Here is an 18024-nt window from a genome sequence, read left to right on the forward strand (position 1 = left end):
CCGGCACAAATCTACGCTGGCGCGATGACGTAACGTCCGCAACATCGCCCTCCGGCTCCTCGTGCCTCGGGAGCATGTGACCAGTCCCTGTGCTTTCCCCAGGCGCGTGCCCGGCGTCGTTACGAGCCGGTTTGCCCCAGTACCTCCTAGGAACGTCCCGGGGCTGTGACTGGAAACCGGTTTCCGTCGGTATGGGTGGGAGGAGGACGTGGCTGTGGAACATACCCGCCTAGCTGCGTCTTAGAAGAAAGAAAAGCACCATGGAAAAACGATCCCTCCCTTCCTCCACTACCCCCACCCCTGCTGGCCGAGGCGCGAAGGCCCCGGCAATGCCGACGCAGGCGCCCGGGACCCCTGCGGCCCAGGCGAAGAGAGAGCGGAGGCCTAGCATGTTTGAAAAGGAGGCAGTGAGTGTGATGGCAGCCTCTGGGACCCTCCCCCAGAAACGATAACGGGCATATTAGGACACCTCCCAGTTAAACACGCCCCAGTTCCCTATCCGCCCCACCCCTACCTTCAGAAACAAAACAAAACAACGACAAAAACACAATATGGCCTGTTTCCTGAAGAGTTAGGGCTCGCCCGAGGCTTTGGGTTTCAACCGAGACTTTGAAAGTTTGTGCTCTTCACTGATGTCCACAGGATTGGACCAGATAGCCTAACGGTTAGCCTGATCCATACGTGAGGTGGGATCACATCTAAAGCATTCTGAGGGACTTGTTCTCCCTTGTTCCAGTATTGGGGAACCCCTGGTGTCCTCAGGGGGGAAATACCTAGTTTGAAATCAGAACTGGGTTTGAATCCTTGCTCTTGTGGGTCATTGGTACTCTCTTGACATGAGTGGATCTCAAGTCCAGAAATGATACTGTGCAGCTTTAGGGGAATCATTTAACCCCTTTATGCTTCAGTATCCTCAACTATGAAAGGAGAGAATTGAATTAGATGACATCTATTCAACCTTCCAGCTCTAAGTGCTTTTTTCCACATCCAGTCCAACCCAGAAGCAGCCTATCCCACTTGAAGGAATCAAAGGAGATTATGTAAAATACTTTACTAATTTTAAAGTGCTATGTAAATATTTCTTTTTTTCCTAATAACCTTAATTATTAGGCAGTGTTTCTCCCTTATATTCTAGGGAGATTTGCTTTGTAACCTTGAAGCCAAGTAAAGCAAATCAAATCCATCTTATCTACAGGATAGCCCTTCTGGTGCTTGAAAAGATCTAATTCTACTTAATAAAGTCCTTTTTTCTCCAGTCTTTAAATATCTCTCAGTTACTCATAAGATACATTTTTCCAGTTCTCACCATTCTGGCCAACCTCTTCCAAATGCACTGTAGTTTGTGAGGACCCTTTTAAAAATGTGGTATGGGGAACTAAACACAGTATTTCTGCTGTTGTCTCACCTATAGATATCTTCTCCCATACAGGGTGAATTGAGATGTAGATATGATTGGAAATGTAAACATTTAATTACTCCCCCATTTGCAGGTGAGAAAAATGAGTCCTAGACAGATTAAGAATTTCCCAAAGTCACAGATAATAGAAGCAAGATTAAAAACCAGGACCCTTGCCTTCAAATCCAACACTTATCATAGTATTTTAGCATTTATGGCTGTCACATTACACCATTGATTCCTCAAGCATTAAATGCTTCCTGTAGGCAGAGATACTAGGGATATAAAGAAAATACACCCTGTCTTCAACTAGTTTACATTCTTCCAGGTGCAAAATAGAAGTGGAGGTAAGGAAGGAGAGAATTCTCAGTATGAGGGACAGCTGGTACAAAGTGGGGCCTGGAGATGAATTGTTATGTATGGGAAACACCTAGGCCCGGTTGGCTGAAATGTCATGTGTGAAAGCAAGTAATGTGACATCAGTCTTGAAAGATAGATTTGAGCCACAGTGTGAAGAAAGGTAAATGTCATTTGGAGGTGTTCTTATTTTACTTTTCTAGCTATAGGGAGTCACTGAACCTTTTTGATCAGAAGAGGATTATGGGCAGACCTAGGCTTTAAGAATATCAGTTTGTCTGCTGTATGGAGGTTGGATTAGAGAAGAAGAAGACTAGAAGTAGGGAGACCTAGTAAGAGGCCATTGCAATAGTCTGGTGAGATGATGAAGGCCTGAACTAAGGTTTTGGTGGTATAAGCAGAAAGAAAGAAATGGTTACAAAAGATGTAGCTTTGTCCCACCCTCCGTGTCTAGATATTGCTATGTCTTGCTCTATATCTCTGTGACACTTGTGTCTGTGATTGTGTATCTGCATCTCTGTTATACTAAAGACACAGGCTGTAGCGAAATCAATCAACAAGTATTTATTAGGTGCTTACCATGTGCCATGCACTGTGCTAAGCACTGGGTGTACAAAGAAAGTTAAAAACATGGATCTTCAAGGAGTTCACATTCTAATGGAATAGACAACATGTAAACAGTTGTCCATACAAGATATATACAGTGTTAGTGGAAGGTAATATCAGAAGGAAAGCAGTGGTTTGGGGTTAGGAGAGGGGACTGGGAAAGTCTTCCTTCAGAAGGAGGGATTTGTGCTGAGTCACAGAAGGTAGAGATGAGGGGGTAGGACATTCTAGGATGGGAATGAAAAGGCAAAGATTGGAGTATCTTATGTGGGGAATAGCAAGAAGGCCTGTGTTTCACTGACTCATAGAGTATGTAGATGAGAATAAAGTTTTGGAAAGGTAGGAAAAGGGTGAGGCTTCAAAAACCAATCAGAAGATTTTATATTCGATGCTGGAGGTGATAGGTAGTCACTAGAGTTCATTGAGTAGGTGGGCAACATAGTCATATTTGCAGCTTAGGAAAATCATTTGAGCAGTCATATTTGGGGAAATCACTGAATTGGAGTTGGGAAAATTATATTGGATTTGGGAAAACCATGTTAGAGTGAAGAAAAGAAACCTGATTTAGGTAAATCAGCCTTTTACAGGAGCGTAGAAGAGAGGTGTTGAGTGTCTGTATTAAGATGGTGCCTATAGAAGGAGATTTATGCCAGATACGAAAAGAAAGAAGTGGAAAGAGTGCTGAATTTGGCGTTAAGAGAATGTAGATTCAAATCCTGCTTCTACTACTATGTCCTTCTACTTATCACTTAACTACCTTAGGCAAGACAAAACTAACTCTCTACGATATCCTAATCTATTAAATGAGGAGATTGAACTACATTAATCTCTAATGGTCCTTCCAGTTCTAAATCTATGACTGTTATTCTAGCCACACTTCCCTCATTCTGGACTCTGGTTTTTTTGTATTTTTTTTTTTTTGGCCTCATTTCACTAGTTCATTATTCTGCTTGTCTCGGGGTTTAGGTATGTTAAATTCAAGGTGTCTTTGGGACATCCAACTTGAAATATCTGATAGGTAATTGGTGATAGGAGGTTGGACCTTGGGAGAGAGACTGATTGGATATGTAAATAAATCTATGAGTTATCAACATAGAGGTGATAGTTAAACCCATTGGAGTTGATGAAGTTACAAAGAGAAAGAGTAAGGGTTCTTAATCTCTTCTATGTCATGTATCCCCTTGGCAGTTAGATGAAGCTTATGGTCCCTTGCTCAGAGTAGTGCTTTTTTAAATGCATACAATAAAATATACAGTATTGCAAAGGAAACCAATTATTTTAAAATAGTTATCAAAATACTTTTTTTAAAAATGCATAGACCCCAGGAATAAAAGAAAAGAAGGCCAGGACAGAACTTTGGGTGACACTCAGAGTGGGAAGGTTTGATATGGACGATGACCCTCAAAGTAGATTGAGAAAGAATAGGTAGCAGTTGGACCCAAAGAGAGAATAGTGTCACAAAAACCTAAAGGGGAAAGAATATCCAGGAGGAAAGGGTGGTCAGTAGTGTCAGTTGTATCAGCAAATTCAAGAAGGACTGAAAAACAACCTGTCAGATTTGGAAATGAAGAGATCACTGGTAACTTTGGAGAGTAGTTTGATTTGAATTACGAGGTAAAAAGCCCAGATTGCAGAAGGTTGAGAAGTGGGGGATTAAGAGGAAAGTAAGTGGAAACAGTGATTACAGACAACTTTTTCAGGAAATGTGACTGAGGAGAGGACAGAGATGGCTTACCAAGAGTGTAGAGAAAGGATAGTCTCAGGACAAAATCTAGGGGTGGAATTACGGAGTAGCATGTAGGTAATGATCCTGCAAAGGTTACTGAGGAACAGTAGATAGGTGAGAGGAGAACCAGAAGAGAGCGGGGTCAGAAAAATCCAAAGGAGAAAGTATCTGTCTAGGAGAGGAGGGTGGTAAAGAGAGGTCAAGAAGCAGGAAACCTAAGAACAGAAAAGAATAAGGTTTATCTGTGAAGAGATCATGGTTTCATTTGAACGAGGTCGGTAGCCGGTTTATAAGGAATTGAGAAGTGGGTGGGAAGAGGCGAAGTGGCAACAATAAGAGTAGACTTTTTTTTTTCCTAGTTTAAGTTTGAAAGAGAGGAGAAATACAGATGAAAGAGCTTGGGGAGGTAAGTGTTCAAGGATGTTTGTAGATAGCAAGGAATGAGCCAATAGATAGGGAGAGACTGAAGATTAGAGGGAATGAGACCTGAGGATATATGGAGAAGACGTGGCCTTTGCTAGGAAAGGGCCGCCTTTTGTAAAACTGCTTTACTGGAGTAAAGCAGGAAGGAATGGGGATGGGGATGATGTCGTGGGATTTTGATGTGTAGAGTGGGAGAGATGAGGAAGCTTGTAGCAAATTCTGTGTTCTCAACAGAGTTTTAAGATCCTCTGCTTAGAGGGTCTAGGGAAGGGGTGATGTGGAAGGTTTAAGGATAGCCACTTTGTGAGGTACAATAGAAAATTGGTTATGGAGGCCTGAAGCAATTGCTTTGCTGCTCTGAGGGTCCAGTTGGATTAGATAACATAAATTGAGAGTGGAGTCAGTGGTATGTGACTTTCTCCAGAAATATTCAGCAGAGACAAAAGGTTAGGAATAATTCAAGAGTGAAGTTTGGTGATGTATAATCAGTGATGGAGCAGAGGGTTCCAGGGGAGGAATTCTAAGGTTAGGATGTTAACTATGAGGTCAGATTTGGGTGGGACAGAAAGTAAAGGCCAGGGACAGGATGATGTTTTGAGATATATTCTCTCTTCCTATCTCCATCATAAGACTTCTGTCTTCAAGGCTTAGCTCAGGTGCCACCTTATCCCCCAATTGAATGTGTTATTGAACTGAATTTATATAGGGCAGTTTGTCTGGAACTTTCCTTTGCCCTCATCCCAGTTGACCTTGAAATAATAATAACTGTCATTTATATAGCACTTTAAGATTTACAAAGCATTTTACATATGTTAATTTCATTTGAACCTCAAAATCTCTTTGAGGTAGGTACCATAGATTTTACTATCTCTATTTTACAGATTAGGAAACTGAGGTTCAGAGCATTTTAGTGACTTGTTCTTGGCCTTGATAAGTTTTAGAGGCAGAATTTGACCCCTTATATGTCCTGCTTGGGACTAGGCTTGGTTTCAGAATGTGGCAGGCCTGGAAAAGATTTAAGGTGCTTTGTTTTGTTAATCCTCCTCTTGTCTACAGGATAGTCCAAGCCATTTTCCCAGGTTTGGCCTTCTCCAATTCTTAGTCTAAATTTGAGACATTGTAGTGTATGTGTGTATGAGTGCTTATGTATGTGTGTGTGCATGTATGTGTGTATGTATTTATGTATGCATGCATATATACATGAACTCAAATATTTGTTAATGAAAGAATAAAACAGTTCATTATTATTTAATCTAGTATAAAAAATAAGCTCATAGGTGGTTGTTAGTCTGTCCCTCCTCTCCCCAACTGTCAGCCAGGGTTACTTCCACTGCAAAAAAGTATTTAAAAGCAGAAACTCAACTAACAAACACTGAGCCATACTAAAATATATTTTTGGCTTTTTTTTCAGTATGCACAAATCTTACGGGAAAGACTCAGAGAATCGATACATGATGTTCTATATGTTGAACCTCCATTTGATGAATCAATTGCTGATATAGGTAAAGATCAATGGAAGACCATGGGAAAAGTAAAATATGCTAACACATATAGAATGGCACCATACAGGAAATTCCAAGCTCAGACAGTACAAAGGAAAGTTCAACAGATACTAACGGTTAGAGCAATATATTTTTTTCTAAAATATTTGATGATAAGATAGATTTCTACAATAAGATGGGTTTTTTATGTGCTATATATCTCTAAGAAACTTAAAGTATATTACTGAATGTTACTGTCACTGCTGTGACAAGTATAGTAGATTGTATTTTTGTTACAATTTACCCTTTTTCACATAAACTGTTGTTTAACATGCTGCTTTTCACATGCTGTACTTACCTAATGGAATTTTTCAACCTAAATTCAAGAGATTTATTTTTATTAAATTTCGTTTGGGGCAGGGGTCTAGCCCTTTAAGATCTTTGGGCAACCCAATTCTCTCATCCAATGTGTTAGCTATACCATCTATCGTCATGTCATCATGAAATTTTATAAATGTACCAACTGTGCTTTCATCTAAGCCATAGATAAAAAATAGCACCAAAGACAAGTTCCTTTGGGGCCCTCCCCTGGAAACTTCTGTCAAAAGTGACATTGAGATCTTAATGGTTATTCTTAAGGTCTGATCATTCATCCACTCCTGGATCCACTTAATTATACTATCATCTAACCCAGTTCTCTCCCTTTTGCCCACATGTCAAATTCCATGTATTGTATGTCTATTGCATTTCCCTGATCAAATCAATCATGACAGCCTAGTAACCCTGTCAAAAAACAGGTGAGGTTAGTCTGATGGGACCTATTTTTGATACAGCTATGTCGACTCTTAGTGATTATTGTTTCCCTTTCTGAATGTTCATAAACCATGCCTTAAATAATACGTTATAGAATGATAGTTCCTCTGTGACCCAGTAACTGCTCATGGATAGGCCAAACAAATATAATGAAAATGACAACTCCACCTAACATAATTTACGATTCAGTGCTATACCAATCAAACTGCCACAAAATTACTTTACAGAGCTAGAAAAATACATTTCCTGCCCATAGCCATGATATTTGTAATGAGTTTTTCTCCTAATTTTTCATACTGTGATCTTTAATGTTGAGATCACATATCCATTTAAGACATATTGTGAAATATAATTTGAGTTGTTGGCTGAAAGCCTAATTTTTGCCATTTCCGTTTTTCCAGCAGTTTTTTAAATCAAATATAGAATTATTTTCTAAGTAATTTATATTTTCTACGTTATTAAATACTGGGCTATTGAATTCCTTTGTTTCTGATTCTCCTTTGTCTAGTCTGGTCCACTGATCTAACTCTCTTAAAATAATGCCAAATTATTTTGACAGCTGCTGCTTTATAGTAAATTTAAGGTTTGGAAGTACCATTCTACCTTCATTCCCTTCCTCTTTTGATCATTTCTCTTGTTATAGTGTAAATCTTTTGCTTTCTCAAATTAATTTTGTTATTATTTTATGAAGTTATATCAAATATCCCTTTGATAATTTGATTGGTATAGCATTAAAATTATAAATTAACTTCAGTAGTATTGTAATTTTTTATTCCTTTAGGGAATAGTTTGTCATTGAATCTATTCAAATCTTTTGTTTGCTTTGTGTACTTTGTAGTTATTTGGAATGGGATTTCACTCTCCGTTATTGCCTCTTAGATTTATTGTTATTTAGAAGTGAAGATTTGTTTTGTATCCTGCAACTTTGCTGAAGCTATTGCCTTGATTAATATCTTTTGTTGATTCCCTAGGATTTTTCAAGTAAACTATCATATCATCAGCAAATGGGGATAATTTTATCAACTCTCTACTTGTCCTTACACTCTTAATTTCTTTCCCTTATTGCCATTATTTGCATTTCCAGAATTATGTCAAATAATGGTGAGGGAGAATGGGTATCCTTGCTTTACTACCATATTTACCAGAAAAGATTCAATTATATCGCCATTGCATATGATATTTGCTTTTGGTATTAGTCAGTTAATAAACATTTGTCAGGTACCTATACTATGTGCCAGGCACTGCATTAAGCACTAGCCATACAAAAAGAGGCAAAAGACAATCCCTGCCCTCAAGAAACTCACAGTCTATTATTAGACAACAAGCACACAGATATGTACAAACAAATATCCACAGGATAAATAGGAAATAATTAAAAGAGGGAAAGCACTAAGTTTAAGAGGGAGTGGAAAAGGCTTCCAGTAGAAAAAGGTATTTTAATTAGGACTTAAAGCTAGGGCAACCAGCAGTCAAAGTGGAGGAAGAAGAACATTCCAGGCATGGGAGACAGCATGGGGGACATGAACAGTCTTGTTCATAAAACAGCCAAAGAGGCCATTGCCATTGGTTCAAAGGGTACATGTCAGAGATTCAGATGGCAGAGGACTGAAAAGGTAGGAGAGGGTTAGGTTAGGAAAGGCTTTGAATGCCAAAGAGAGCATTTTTATTTGATTCTGGAGAAAATAGGGAGTCACTGGAATTTAAGTAGGTGGGTGACATGGTTGGACCTACTTTACTAAAAAAAAAAAAGGCCCATCTATACCTATACTTTGTAGGGTTTTTAGCACAAATGAATATTGGAAAGACCTACATGATCTTATGCAAAGTGGAGTAAGAAAAGCCAAGAAAATAGTCTACACAATGCAGTCTCACATAAAATAATCAAAAGTAAATGTTGAAAATTATAAAAAAGCAGCACTTAAAAGAAGAGCTTTCAGAAGATATACCCAACACACCCCTTTGTGTAAATTTACATACATATTTTCAGAATTTTTCAATGTACTGATCTCTTTTTGTCTTTAAAAAGATATTTCTTTTATGACATGGCTAGCTGTATGGGGGAGGAGGGATACTGGAGGGAAAACTATGGTGATCTGTATAAACAAGACACCAATAAAAACTTTTTTTAAAAAGTACTATGAAGCATAGGAATAAACAGATGTTTCCATAATCAATAATCTGTATCTGACACCAAAAGTTGGTACTATACATAATGAAGATAAACTAGAGATATTTCTAATAAGGATGTGATCAGGTTATTCTCATAGGATGAAATCCAAGCTATCAAAAACCATATACAAAAACAGCCCAAGTCAGTAATGATAATTATACAAATTAAAACAGCAGAGGTTCTACCTCGTACCCATCAGTTTGGCAAAAATGACTAAAAAGAAAATGACCGTTGTATTGAGAGCTATTCAAGGACAGGTGTCTTAATGCACATTGGTGGATCTCTGGATTGATCCTTCCACTGGACAAAGCAATTTGGAACTATACACAAAGAGTCACTAAGCTTGGCATGTCCTTTGACCCAGAAATACCATTGCTAAAGGTTATACCAAAAATAGTAAAAATGAAAAGGGAAATTGCCTATATGCACAAAAATATTTTTGTTGTAACAAAGAGCTAGGCATAAAAGGGGTGCATGCCAGTTGGAAAATGGCTAAACAAAACGTGGCATGTGACTAGAATGGATTATTATTGTACCATAAGAAATAATGAAAGGGATTGTTTCAGAGAATCTTGGGAGGATTCATGATTTAATTGAGAGTGAAGTGAGCAGAACCAGAAAACTAACAAATAGTAAAGAAAAACCAATATTGAAAGCTTTAAGAATTCTTAGCAATGCAATGACCAGCCACAACTCCACAGCTTCTGTGATAAGAAATTTACCCACTTCCTGACAGAGATAAAGAACAGAAAGACATTTTCAGACATGGACACTGAGAATTTATTATGCTTAACTATGTTTATATGTTACATGTTTTTCTTCCTTTTTTTAATTAGAAGAGGAGATTTAGTGGGGGAGAGGTGTTAAACTCAAAATAAGAGTTGGCAAACCATGGCCTGAGGGCTAAACCAGTCCTGAACAAATTTAAGGTATATTAATATAATAAAATATTATTGCACCATAAGAAATGAGGAAATGAATGGTTTCAGCAAAACTTGAGAAGACTTCTGTGAATTTATCTGAAGTGAAAGAATTAGAACAATTTACATAGAACCAAAAGAACAATTTACACAATTCAACAATTTGCCTATTTGTTAAGAGAAACAAATTTTTAAAGACTCAACTTTGATGACTGTTGGCCATTACCAACAAAAATTACATGACTGATTAGGAAATATGCTACTTACCTCCTGAGAGAGATGTTCTACTCAAGGTAGAAAATTAGACATTCATTTGTAACGTATCAAATGTGCATATTTATTTTGCTTTATTATGCTTATCTATTACTTAGATTGTGTTGGAGTTTTTATTTTTTAATTTTTTGGGGAGAAGAGCTAGCTATAGTATTGACCAAAAACAAAAAGGGAGGAAAAAAAAAGAATCACTTAAGATTTTTTTTTCAAAATACACAGAAGAAAACTGAAGGTATTTCCAAAGAAAACAGACAAGCAATACCACTTTGAAACTTGGTGCTTTGAAAATAAAATGTTGCTGTCTAATAGAGAATGGTTTTGCTTGACTATACACATTTGTAATGGGTTTTGTTTTTCTTGCTTTCTCAATGAGCTGGGAAGGAGAAATGGAAGAACAAGAATTCAGAACTAAAAATAAAATGGAAATTTTAAAAATAACACCAAATAAAAACCCATTTTGATTAAGAACTCTGATATATATATGCTCAATTCAAGCATAGGCTGTCTTTTGATTGAGCCTTATATAAAGATAAGCATGATAAAGTTCATTGGACAGAACCTAAAAATAAAGTAATGAAAATAGTATGTTGAATAGAGGTGCAACAGTGGATAGAGTACTGGGTCTAGAGTGAGGATTAAGAGTGCAAATACACCTTCAGACATTTATTAGCTGTTTGGCCCTGGGCAAGTTAGTTAACCTGTCTGCCTCAGTTTCCTCAGCTGTAAAATGGGAGTCATAATAGCACCAACCTTACAGGGTGGTTGTGAGTATCAGTGAGATATTTGTAAAGCACTTAAGACAGTACCTGGCACATAGCTGTTGTTTGTCCTTCATTCTCAAAGAGGGCAAATGACATCAGGAAACTGATGTCTTGACTTGTAAGTGAATTGCATTTAAGTGAGGCAGGGCCATGCAAAAGTCACCATCTTGACTCTCTCCTCCAGAGCAATATGTGTCTAGTGGCAAGACATAGATCAGGACAACTGGAGATGGCCCCTGATGCAGTGGGAGACCTTGGCCTTTTTAAGCAAAGGTCTTTCCCAGGTTTCAGTTTATCTTGAGGTGACACCCATTCAGGGACTAAGGCAGGTAAGAAATGAGGCAAAAGAGGCCTCTTTTACCTACTCAAAAAAATAACAATCTGGAAGGGGAAGACCCTCAGGGTTTCTGGCCAGAACAGAAACAATTACTATTTACACTTACTCTGAACCATAAAAACCCAAACAATAACCAACAAAGGCTTAGGCTGAGACTTCTTATTGGCCATTCAGTGAGAGGCAGAGTGAATTGGTTGAAGGCATACCCAAGTAGCTCCATACTGGGCACTTAGTACATACATAATAAATGCTTGTTCTCTTCCCTTTTATGTACTTTTTTTTAAAGTAAGCTGTTTAAAATTATAATATAAAATTATATTAAAATTATTATATTATAATCTTTATGTTCTGCCTGTTATGTGTGAATATCCTTTTTAATTTTAAATTCAGAATTTAAAAACATGTTTTTTTTAAAAGACTAAATAAATTTATTGACTTCCCCAGTTGAATGAAAGTTTCTTGAGAATGGGGATTGTTTCCTTCTGTGTATTTATATCACTAGCATCTAACACAGTGTTTGGCACATAATAGGTACTTAATAAATGATTGATTAATAGATTAAATAGGTCATATTAACATAGTCATAATGTACAAAGCACATTCTCATTCTTATTCTTCTAATTTACTGTTGATTTAAACTTTTCTGTAACCAGTTTATTTTTGTCTTCTAATATTGGTAACCATTCATGTTTTGTTTTTTAAAGATAAAATTAATTTTATTTTTTGTGGGGATTGTGTTTGCCATGCTCTTGGCCCTAATCTCTAAGCAAATACAAAATGGGGGGCTTCTGAGTAATCAGAATCTTTTGCGATTTATTTCTTAATCCTTGAATATAGTTTCCAGTGTTGTGAGTTTACATTCAGAAAGTTCTCACTTTCTAAGAGAAAAACTAGCTATTGCCCCTTCAGAGTTCTAAAATACCACTGATCTTGAGATTCTTCTTCCCTAATTTTATCAGCTTAAGTCTTCATTCTGAAAATGATATCCTTACAGCACTTTCAATTCCATTTAACCAGTTAGCATCAATTAGCTTTTACATAGGGATATAAAGACATATCAAGAACAAAAGTCCAAACATTCCCTCCCCCTGTATACACATTTCTGAGGCATACACTCCCCTTTACCACCGTAGACTCTGGGAGAAAGTGGGCATAAACTTAACTGCAGTGTATACAGAGCATTGGTCCTACCAAGTTCAAGTATAGATGTGGCATGTCTGCTGGATGAGCCCTTGTCTCAGCTGTCACTGGGCTGGGTCCTGAACATTGCCCCTTGCTTCTCAGGGTATCATCAATGCTAAATCAGCTACCTGCAAAATCCATCATGGACTTGACTTCTGGACTGGGCAGAACTCCTAAATTATCACAGTCATCTCCAGCCTCCTTCACCTAAAATGAAAGAATAGACACTGAAGCAAAGAACTAGTATTTGCATGTTACACGTCAGTCTCGATAGGGAAAGCCCAGAGACTCTCTCCTTTTATAGAATTGTTTCTCACCAGAATTCTGAGAGACTGGAAGAAGTGAAATCAAGAAGAGGATGAGCTAGATTAGCACCCCTAGTTCTGGCTATGCACTTGCAGACAGTTAAGAAGCTTCTATTCACAATGTGCTTAGCAGACCAGAACCAATTCTAGTCTTAGCTATTCATGCTCCAAAGGCTATCCACTACTATTACATGTCATGATTCTTCAGAAGTAGGTTCTTTTCCATTAGGGGACTGCTTCAAAGGCAGTCTTGCTTATCTTTATTATGAACAGTACCAAACAAGGTGAGATGATAGCACTTCCCTATACTGAACATGTCAATATGGATATTACTCAGTTCACCTTATTTGCCATTGGACAAAGTTCTCATGTTTGGAGTGCCAACAGTTAAAGTTAATTTTTGTAGACAGTAAAAATTGTATAGCATTTATCACTCTCAGCTCTTTTATGCAAGCAGGACACTGTTAATGCTGACGTGAAAAAAAAATGCATAAACAAGATTGAGGGACATTTTGTGGGGTATTTGGTTTTTTTCCTTATATTATGTATCACCAAGGGCAAGAGATTGATTACCTAATGGCTAACCTGATAATGAGTGTGCTGGTTCTTAGACAGTAAACTTAATATGTCATAAGTCATTTGAAACCTTTTCAAATTTGGTAGAAAATGCCGTAATTCTCATAGTATAGCCTCCAAGTAGCCATGGTCACCTCTATGCCATTTAGAGGAGAACTTTAAAAGGAAAGCAAATAGATGTTTCCTTTTTTGTTGTTTTAATTTGCCAAATTCTAATTTTTATGCTGAAAATTTTTAGATTGAAATTAAGGGTTGCTTTTTTTTAATTCTTTTAATAGGACAAACTTAAAAATCTCAAGTATGATGAAAGCACATTTTCTTCCTTGTCACTTGAACTGGCAGATCGTATATTAGCTGCTGTCAAAGAATTTGCTTTCTCTCGATATAAATACATTATAAAAATAATACTTATTCAAAAAACTGGTCAGTCAATAAATGTAAGTATAGAAAAATTTGTCTACTGACACTTTTATACATCTTGTTCAGTCGTATTAGCCATGTGTGACTCTTCATGGCCCCATATGGGGTTTTCTTGGCAGAGATGCTGGAATGGTTTGCCATTTCTTTCTCCAGCCCATTTTACAGATGAGGAAACTGAGGCAAAACAGGGTTAAGTGTCATGCCCAGAGTCACAGAGCTAGTAAATGTCTTTCTGACTCTCATTCTGGCACAGTATCTACTGTACCACTTACATTCCCAGTTTATACAGCTGTGATTCATTAATTTCTGTTATGATGATCTTTGAGAGGCCATGTGGCATAATAGATAGAGACCTGGTTTTAGAGTCAGGAAGACCAAAGTTCAAGGTCCTGCCTCTGAAATATACCATGTGATCTAAATCAAATGGTTTAATCTCTTAGTGTTCCAGGCAGTTCTCTAATTCTAAAACATTGAGTTCCTGATCTGCTTCAGTGAAATGAATTTCCACACTGAAATTCCCCGTGCTGATTAAATCATGTTTAGGTTGTTTTAAGGATACTAATTAGATATTACATAACTCTGAGTCTTTAAGTGAGGATCAAATTATGTTCAGTATAATTTTATTCAGGGGTATGCAAGATCCAATTTATACTGGCTTGCTAAAGCTGATTATTAAATTTTCAGTGTGAGCATTTACACCTAGGAAATAAGCAGACACTACAGATCAGAGCATAATTTATTGTTTTGTTGATTTTGAGACAAAGTGATGGAGAAAATGTTAACAATGCAGATTAAACTCAAAAGTGTATTGCACATACATTTTTTTTTTGGAGAGCCAATTGTCACATATTTACCATCATACCAATGGTTTATTTAATGATAGTGTATTTAACGCATTTCTTGAAAATTAGCAATCCATTTGGTTAACTCAGGCATCCTATTGTTAAATAAGGTTCATGATAATGCCATATCTCATGTTTTCTGTGTCGCTTAATATTTAACACATTTTTATTGAGCGCTTATTATATGCAACTTAGTGTGTAAGACACCAAGAAAGAACCAAAAAAGCATCCTGTTCTCATAAAATTTACATTTTAATTGGAGAGCTATTATATGTGTATGTGTATATATATTATAAATACATTTCTGTGTATATACACACATAAATGTGTATATACTCATATTTACACAGATAATGTAGGCAGTACATAATAATAAATTGATCATAGGCAAATGTGTGTTTCAGGAACTGAGTAGAAAGAGTTTATTTTTACTTGGGTTGGTCTTTAAGCTTTTTATATCCTAGAACCCTTTAGCTGTCTGTGAAGCCTATGGACGCCTTCTCAGAATAGTGTTCTTAAATAATTGAAGGAACTATTGAATTTCAGCTAGAGGTTAGCAAAAATAAAGATATAGTTTTTATTCTCATCCAAGTTGACAAATCCCCTGAAATCTTTCCATGGACCCTAGATTAAGACTCCCTCATCTTGGAGTTTTTTGTGTTTTTTAATGAAATGGGTGATATTGTAAAATGGACCTTGAGGGAAGATGAATTGGATTTGAGTGAAGAAGATTCAAGATAATACAGTACCAATTGGGGAAATAATATGAATAAATATGAGGAAATAGGAAAGCATGGTCATGTTTGGGAGGCAGTGAATAGACTGATTTGATGGGAGCAGAGAGTTCTATGACGTAGTAGTAGGAAATAAGAGTTGTAAGTAAGAGCCAGTTTGTACAGGTCCTTAACTATAAGGAGCAAGAATTTTAACCATATCCCATGATAAATCATTTAAATATTTTAAGCAACATGAGTTTTTTAGGAAGATTAATTTGATATGCAGAATGGATTGTGAGACCATTTAAGAGACTTGTGCCAAAGGAAGTATGGTGTAATAGATAGAGACTTGGATTCAGGAACTAGTCATTAAGTACCAACTTTGTGCTGGGCACTGGGAATACAAGGACAAAGTAAAACTCCTGTCCTTCAGGAGCTTACATTCAGGAGAGTCAAACATAATTTTATATGCATATATACATATACAGAAAAGAGGTAATTAAATGAGGAGAGGCACTATCAATAACAGGTAAGATCTGGAAAGACTATATATATATATATATATATATATGGAGAGAGAGAGAGAGAGAGAGAGATAATTCAGCGGAAACGAGATTCAAAGAGGCAGCAGAAGTGAGAAGGAAGTACATTCTAAGCATAGGGGATATCCATTGCAAAGGTTTGGAGGTAGGAATCAGTCAGGAAGTGTTTGTTCAGTGCTTACTCTGCCTGACATGGTAGGAAGTGATTGGAAGACAAATTCAAGTAGAAAGATAATCCTTGCTATTCTAACAGCAATTGAAAAGAGTGGGTGGGGGGACCCAAGGTGGATAGTGCAGAAGATGTGCATTAATGCAGAAAAATTGTTTTTTGTTCTAATGAAGTTTCTTTCATCCTTCAAGCAGATTGAACCATGAGTTATAAATTATTTAATCCTGTTTCATTAGTATGTTCTGCAGAATTGTTGGGGTGTTTTTTTAATGTTTAGCTGGTGTCTGTAGGAATGAATTACCTACCTTTCCCATACTTGATTCATATTTACTATGCATTGAATATATTTTTTACACCCTCCCCATCCCATCCCATTCTTTTCAGGGGAGGCCCTAGATATGAGTCATAAGCAGAATCAATGCCTGGTTCCTGAGGTGGAAGATTTAAGAAGCCAATAAGTGAAAACAGAGAGCCCATTCTCATTAGAGGCCAGGCTCTTCCCAGGACTAGATCTGGTACAAACCGCATTCTAGGTTCACAAGAGAAAAGGCTGAGTGTCCCAGTTTCTATTGAACCACCCAAGAAGTTACTTATCGCTAGAACAGAAGTAGATTAAAAGATCAGAACATAATCAGTATAAGGCTGACCAAATGCTACTGTATGCATGAGTACTTGTATTTCCCTCCCTAGGGGCCACAGTAGTCAGAGCCCTTCAGGTGCTACTGAAGGCTAATCCTATCTGTGAGAACCAATTTTTTTCCCACCAGAAAACTACCTTGAATTTGTTTTGCACTTAATGTTCTGTGCCCATGTTTTCTACGTAAAATGTAAGTTTCTTAAAGACGGGACAGATTTTTATTTTTGTCTTTGTGTTTCCTTAGCACCTAACACAATACCCAGTGTGCAGATGAGGTGCTTATTACTTATTACTGAATTTATTGGAGGACTGTGGGGGCTGGAAGCTCAGGGTTAGTCATTACCCCAAATATTCAAGAAATCACAAATTTGATTGGCAATATGTTAAAAAGGAAAGAAAGAACAAATATGACCCTCTATAAATCATAGTAAATAGTAGTGAAATGGTGCTCCAAATTTCATAGAAGAATAGCATACATATTGGGGATTATATGCACTTGGAGTATATAAAAGTATAACTCTACTGTGACCAATTTTACCCAAAAGTAGTATTAAAAATGTACTTCAACATTTTATAAGATCTGTGGTTTAATCTGTATGTATTCTTCCTGCAAAGTACTTCAATCAATATTTAATGAATTGAAAATGTAAAATCTAAAATTGGTCATTTCATTTCACAGATTTCTAGCAGATGGATCTGGGATGTTGCTTGGGACACCTGGCTAGAAGCTAAACACGAAGCTGAATCATATGTTGCATTGGCCCTAGTATATGCACTTTATTGTGAATAGCTTATCATATCTACTATTTTTTATCACATTTATTGATAAATAAATACATGAGTTACATATGTGTTGCTAACGTTTATTCAGCAATCTTTTTAACTGCTATGCAAATATTTTTAGTGATTATTTTTTTACAATTGAAATTCCTTAATTTTATCCTTAAGGTAAAAACATTCTTTACCTGTCTTCTACCTATTGAACAATAGTTATCTTTGTTGTTATTTAGTTGTTTCACTTGTGTCAGACTCTTTGTGACCCCATGTAACGCCAATCACAGTAGCACGCTTGAGGACTGCTGCTGTGAATAATTTTAAGGGTCTAATCGCACAGTATAATGAACTCTCTATTCAGAACTAAACATTGTTTAATAAATGAAATAACATTCATAGCAACATCCTTAAGCAAAACATATCATTTTATATACACACATTTATATGTCTCATAACATTGAATATGTCATATGACACATGGCATATATCGTTGCATCAGTAGCATTCTCCAAAATACTTGTTTATATAAGCAGGGGGTCCCAGGCCGGTGTCTTCCCTAGTATAACATATCATTCTTAAAGGGTAGCAGAAAATACAA

The 18024-nt window shown here is 36.8% G+C and overlaps 1 protein-coding gene across 1 annotated transcript; it reads left to right on the forward strand.

Annotated features, from left to right (window-relative positions):
* The first annotated feature begins 15 nt into the window (after positions 1-15).
* On the forward strand, positions 16-17500 carry DYNLT2 (dynein light chain Tctex-type 2). The gene is made up of 4 exons (XM_036765853.1): positions 16-407; positions 5920-6126; positions 13605-13763; positions 17332-17500. Exons 1-4 carry the CDS (start codon positions 261-263, stop codon positions 17440-17442), a joined length of 624 nt encoding a protein of 207 aa, XP_036621748.1. The 5' UTR covers positions 16-260; the 3' UTR covers positions 17443-17500.
* Positions 17501-18024: the final 524 nt, after the last annotated feature.

The sequence above is a fragment of the Trichosurus vulpecula genome, chromosome 7 (genome assembly GCF_011100635.1).
Source record: "Trichosurus vulpecula isolate mTriVul1 chromosome 7, mTriVul1.pri, whole genome shotgun sequence".
NCBI classification, from domain to species: Eukaryota; Metazoa; Chordata; class Mammalia; order Diprotodontia; family Phalangeridae; genus Trichosurus; species Trichosurus vulpecula.

Coding starts and splice junctions, on each gene's coding strand:
- DYNLT2 (XM_036765853.1), top strand. CDS start 261: ATGGAAAAACGATCCCTCCCTTCCTCCACTACCCCCACCCCTGCTGGC. Junction 408..5,919: donor GCATGTTTGAAAAGGAGGCA/GTGAGTGTGATG, acceptor CTTTTTTTTCAG/TATGCACAAATCTTACGGGA. Junction 13,764..17,331: donor AAACTGGTCAGTCAATAAAT/GTAAGTATAGAA, acceptor TTCATTTCACAG/ATTTCTAGCAGATGGATCTG.